We start from the raw sequence: 6,000 nt of genomic DNA, 5'->3' as shown, positions 1-6,000 counted from the left end.
CTAGAGATTGGCATGGGTGTTATTTCAGTTAGCCTATTAGCTGGTTTGATTTACATTGAGCTCAATGAGCATCAAACCAGCTAATAGGCTAACTGTAATAACACCCTCTTATATATATATATTTATATTCCTCTTTTCAGTCAACTTTAGCATGGGTGCCAATACTTTTGGCCATCACTGTAAGCTCTAAAAATGACAGTGACATCAAATGTGATGGAACATGGAGTTACCAACGTGCAACTAGAAAAAGGAATGGTTTGTGATGTCTGATGCAATAAAGTGAAAACCAAGACATGATCTTTTTGATGACATGTGACTTTACTGTGAAATAAAAAATTTATTGGTTTAAGAACACTGTCAAGAGAAAACACACATGTATGAAATATAAACCCAGACTGTACAAAAACACAATAAAACACTGACAACATAAACAACTTAAAAAACAGTTATCTCTTTAGGAAAAACAAGAAATTATATATACAGAAATGATTTAAAGCAAAGTGAAACAGAAGTAGCGGTTGGTGATGCTTATCAGGTGCAATAAGTAATAAGAACATTTACATCCGCCACACCCATCCACATGGCTCTTAACAGGCTGGGATCAGTGGCACAGGGCTGGCCCCCTGGCCCCAGAGCTCAGGAGTCCACCTTCCCATAAGTCCCCTCAGGAGGCCGATAGCACTTGGGGAAAGCCATCAGCTGCAGGATGTTGAAAGCATACTTGCGGCACTTAATATTCTTTTGGACATTTTCAATACGGCATCCCTCTCTAGTGTGGGGGTGGGGATGGGGGGTTGGGGAAGAGAACAAGAATGAGAAAAAATAATAAACATTTTTTGTCATGTCTGATGTAAAACGTAAAAGCTCCATGCCAGTTTCCTGACCCAGTGGCAGTATATTAACATGGATGGATGCCCAATCCCTAAACATAACTGTAACTGCAGCTCAACTTTGTCACTTGTATAAGAGGTCACTGGGTGTGTGTGTGTGTGTGTGTGTGTGTGTGTGTGTGTGAGCGTGTTGCAACAGCACCGCATAGTTATATGTACGCTTTGATGTGCACAGCATTAATCACTGATAAAGAATCTCCTTAATCTGGTTGACCACAGTGAATTGGTGTTATATGTTTCCTGTTCACATCTATCAAAAAGGGGAGACTGCCCTGTGGCTGGAAACTATGACAACTACATTAAGCACTGCGTGGAAAGAAGTTTGGTGACAGCGGGAGAATGGAGCTCAGAGTCTCTGCTGAAGTGTCCTGCACCAAACCCTAGTGGACACTCACTGCTATGAGAGTTGCGGCAGGAGGAGAGCGGCAGATCTGCCGCTGGTCCGGCGAGAAAAGACAAAAGGAGTCAGTCGTGATGGCATTATCAGCAGTTTATTGATATTTTGCAAGCAGAAAAACAAGACTTAAAATCAGCCACACCACCAGCAGGTGAGAGCTGACGAGCAGGAGGGCGATTGGGTAGAAGTGGCGAGAGGCCGGCTTGTGATTGGCTACTGAGCCGGCCTCTGGGTCATCCCACTGAGCTGCTTCTCCCTGCGTCAGCCGACTGCTAAGCGAGCCAAGAAGAAACACATACATACACACACGCACACGCGCACACAAGAACGCATACAAAAACACCCACACATTACGCAACCATTCATACATTCACATCGACGGACACACACCCACACACACACACACACAGTGTTAGTACTACAGTGCATTTTCAGTCAAGCTCACACACACACACACACACACACACACACACACACACACACACACACACACACAGACACACACACACACACACACAGACAGTCTGTGGGCAATTCCACGGAAAATGAACTTTTTGTCACATCCATAACGCCAATGAAATGCCTTGGCATTTGTATGATGTGAATGATAACATTCATTGTTTGTGCATTTTTTCTCATGTACATTCTTCAGCCAAAAATAGCAAATGCTCAAATTTCATGTAATCATTCACATCATACCATACCATCACATTTTATTGGCGTTATGGATGTTACAAAAAACGTAATTTTCCATGGAATTACCCTCAAACAGGAAGCTGGCTGGAATGACATAGGTGTGGCAGAAACAAATTTGAAGAATGACTAATCACAGACAGTATGAGCGTGTATGGCAGACAGGGGCAAAAGTGGAAAAGCAAACATGAGGGCACCTCTGGGTTGTGCAGGAGAATACTGTAATCATGGCAGTGCACCAACATGCTGTCGCAAGACTTTGCTTTTGCAGCAGAGAGGCGTGTCAAACACATGCTCTATAAACAGACAATGAGTGAGTTATGAGTGTACAAAACATGAGTTTTGCCTCGGGCAAAATGGGTTCATTGCAACATCTTCACAATGCTTAAATTGACTAGTCTAAATGTGTCCATTACAGTTCAGTGTTCACAGCCACACCCTTGAGGATAGGCATCTAACAATTTCACAAGAGGATCACTGGCTTAAATTATTAGAAAGTTCAAACGTTGGGAATAAGTGAACTCAGTGAGCACTTTGAAGCACAAATTTCCAACAAACCTTTTATATCACTTTATGGAAGTTTAACATATGGGTGGTGTATGGATGGTGCACAAATAGTACAGTTCCAGGTACAGGACTGAGCTAGCTGCCTAAAAAAAGAATGTCAGTGTTAGATGTCTTTGATTGATGAAACGGCACGCTTTTGTGTATTATACTTTTAAATGGATTTATTGCACCATGCCCTTGACTACAAACTCGTTTCGGCGTCAAGCCGTCTTCAGTGACACTGAGTTTGTAGTCAAGGGCATGGTGCAATAAATCCATTTAAAAGTATAATACACAAGAGCGTGCCGTTTTCTCCACTTCAAGACTGACATTTTTAACTCGCACCCAAAATACTTTATTAAGTGTTTGAGTGAGCGCCCCTATATTGCTGAAACTTTGATTGATGAAAGGCACTTAAGTGGGCCTGGCTCAGGAAGTTAGTGGACCGTGTTCACTCATATGACCTTAAATGAGCGACAACCTAAATGATGCTACGGAACTGGGCCGAAAAAACGCTGTCATTGTGGACTGTTCTCTTAATCTTTCTTTCTTTCTTTCTTTCTCAACTCAGGGAAACATCAGCTGCCTCCCACTCCCGTGGATGACGTGCCATTGGGTCTGGAGGCTTGGCTGGCAGAGAGACAAAAGCAGAGGCGGTGTGGGTGTGTGGATGACCAAAGGCCTCCTCACGTGTGGACCAGGACCAGGGCCATGCTGTCCATAAAACTTAACTGGTTGAAAGGTTGACAATGGATGTCACTTAATATCACTTTAGCATTTTACAACGGCTATTAAAGAACATAATAGCAGAGCCCGTCTACGGAGAGCCTGGCCACTCCATCAAGTCCCATTGTACCGAATTTTGGTTGCAGTTCCACCAGAGTTCCACTGGGGGCGATCGCCATAAGTGCAGAATGAATGGGAGTCAATGGAGCTAGACGGCTAAATTTGTCTCTTTCATCTGATTGTCGTTGACAAATCTCAGATTTGATTGTAGTTTGTATAACTTCAACATGGGTTATAGGTCAAAAGTTGAATGAACGAGTACTTATGTCCTTTTGATTTCTTACAGGTTGGGTCAGTGTTAAAACGCTAGCATTGTGCTAATGAATGACGTCATTAACACGTTTGAAAGGCTTTTTAGAACAATTAAGTGACTTTAAAAAATATAATACTCAACCAAGTGTATTTTCTTTGCCTCCCATTTCGAATACAATATTCAAATTACTTGAAAAAAAAAAAAATATCCCGAGAAAAGTGGATTTTGAGGGGTACAGCTCCATAGACCTCCATGCATTCTGCACTCGTGGACAAGCGTCCTCATGTGGAACCACAGAAGGAACTGCAACCAGTTCAGAAACTGGAAGTTTTCCGAGAGTGGCAGTTCTCCCCTTATTAGACATTCTCTGATAATAGGTTGAGACATACCTCCCCCATTCAGATGGCATGACAAGAAAGGCGTATTGAGAGTAAGCAAGAGCTTTCACCATTGTGCAGCCGTCACAATAGGATTTACTACGTTTTCTCTCTGTGTGTGTTAGGGGTGTTCATAATTCACCGTTTGACCGATAACCGATAAAAAGAGTTTTAAGCGATTAATAATAATTAATCAGTTAAATAATCAGTTAAACAGCTAAAAGAACAAGCGTGGTCAACGCACAGAATGTGGACGCCTATGAGAGACAATTCCCCCTATTGCATATAAATCCTCTCAACTGGTGGAGAGCTAATCAGACACGTTTGCCGAGGCTGGCCACTAGTGCCATATGAGCGGCTGCTTTCTGCAGCGCGTCTTACAGTCAATAGACTGTGCACATGACTACAGCTGACTTGCTTTTTCTAAATAGAAATCATTGAAGTTGTCTGCTATACTCAGGGTTGGAATATACTATAGCCTTAATATTTTTAGATAGGCTATGAAAATGGCACAACTTTCCATTTCCGTTGGTTGTTACCCGATAGTGGAACTGCTTTTTGTTCCAGCACTCTAACATGCTTTTATATTAGAAAGTGTGCCTGCCTTGGCTACTTGCTGATAATAGGCCTGAGTATAAAAATACATTATGGGTTAACGGTGAATGGTTGATTAAGGAGTATCGGGTAGCGAAATGGACATCCCTATTGTGTGTGTGTGTGTGTGTGTGTGTGTGTGTGTGTGTGTGCGTGTGTGCTGTAGACGGCATACTTGACTGTTGGGAGTTTAAGACACAAAGCCAGGCATGACGTGAGGACGATATGGAGACGAGGTGGATGAGCAGGACCCACGAGCTGGACAAGATGTAGGAGGCAGTGCAGCCAGGGGGGAGGTGGACAGGGTGGTCCTAGTATGGATGGGGGACACTGAGCTGATGCTGGGTGGGAGTGCTTACCTTCGCATGCAGTCCAGGGCCCGGATGAAGTAGTCCTTATTGAGCTGGTGTTCGTCCCTTAGCAGGGCACACTGCTCCAGCGTAACAGACATGGATGTCCGGTCTTTGGCACTTTTGCAGCTGGTGAAGCGAATGCCGTTCAGGCGTCGGCAGATCTGGGGTGATAAGGTCAACAAACCGATTGCGTGAGGAAAAGGGAAGAGAGGAAAAAAGAGGAAGAGAGTTTGTTTGCTGGTTAATGCATTTAACATTTTCAGATGAGTTCACACTGCACACACGGAGTTCAGATGAGTTCACCTCTAGCAATGCCATGTGTGTATGTGTGTGTGTGTGTGTGTGTGTGTGTGTGTGTGTGTGTGTGTGTGTGTGTGTGTGTGTGTGTGTGTGTGTGTTAAGCAAATACAGCAGAAGAACACGGTGTACAAGTGTTGGATCTGTATATATAATCTTTTGACTATTTAGGAAGGTCAGCAACCTTTCTTTTATACCCACTGAAGAGTGGTGAGTGAAAGTGCAGCCAGTTTATGCACCACTGACAGCTGCTGACAGCTCCAGGTCAAAATGTTTCAAAAGTTGTGCTGTACTTTCAAACAATGCAGCTGTTGCAGCTTCACAAGACACACACACACACACACACACACACACACACACACACACACACACACACTACTTTTACAGGTCCTTCCATTTATAATACTCAGCACATGAGTGCTGAAACAGAGCAGAATTTTGCAAGTCTTTTTGCCTCCTTTTTTGCAGCCCCCCTAACTGCATCCCCCTAACCACATTCGTATGGACATGGCCTAAACTTCCAAATACCAGGGTTACTAGTTTACAAATGTATCCAAGTTGGTGATGACATCTACTGTTCCAATGGTTGATATTTCAATAGTTTGGAATAGTAGCAAGTGTCCATATACAATCAAAACAGCAGCCTACCTCAAAATAAAAAGATAAAAAGATAAAAAAATAGATAAAAGATTAAAAAAAGATAAAAGATAAATACAGATTTCATAGCCTCATTTACAATTGCAATGTCAGGAGTGTTTGGAATATTTTAAAAATAGTCACTGTCAGATGTGTTATGATGGAACCAGTTTTACAG

General features: G+C 42.8%; 1 protein-coding gene across 9 annotated transcripts in view; it reads right to left on the bottom strand.

The window, feature by feature from the left end:
- Positions 1-353: 353 nt before the first annotated feature.
- The window catches only part of inpp4b (inositol polyphosphate-4-phosphatase type II B), a 289,177-nt gene continuing 283,530 nt past the window's right edge, over positions 354-6,000 (bottom strand). For 7 of the 9 annotated variants that reach the window (XM_048266110.1, XM_048266358.1, XM_048266438.1 and 4 more), the window contains 2 exons: positions 4,896-5,050; positions 1,363-1,559 (listed from right to left, as the gene is read on the bottom strand). In XM_048266110.1, the coding sequence (XP_048122067.1) occupies positions 1,382-1,559; positions 4,896-5,050 (333 nt within the window). In that variant the 3' untranslated portion in view covers positions 1,363-1,381. Of the gene's footprint in view, positions 770-1,362; positions 1,560-4,895; positions 5,051-6,000 lie in introns of those variants that run through there. The other 2 variants (XM_048266276.1, XM_048266182.1) reach the window with 2 other exon arrangements.

Source organism: Alosa alosa, chromosome 1 (genome assembly GCF_017589495.1).
Source record: "Alosa alosa isolate M-15738 ecotype Scorff River chromosome 1, AALO_Geno_1.1, whole genome shotgun sequence".
In the NCBI taxonomy this organism is placed as follows: Eukaryota; Metazoa; Chordata; class Actinopteri; order Clupeiformes; family Clupeidae; genus Alosa; species Alosa alosa.
This window is presented reverse-complemented; position numbering and strand designations above follow the sequence as displayed.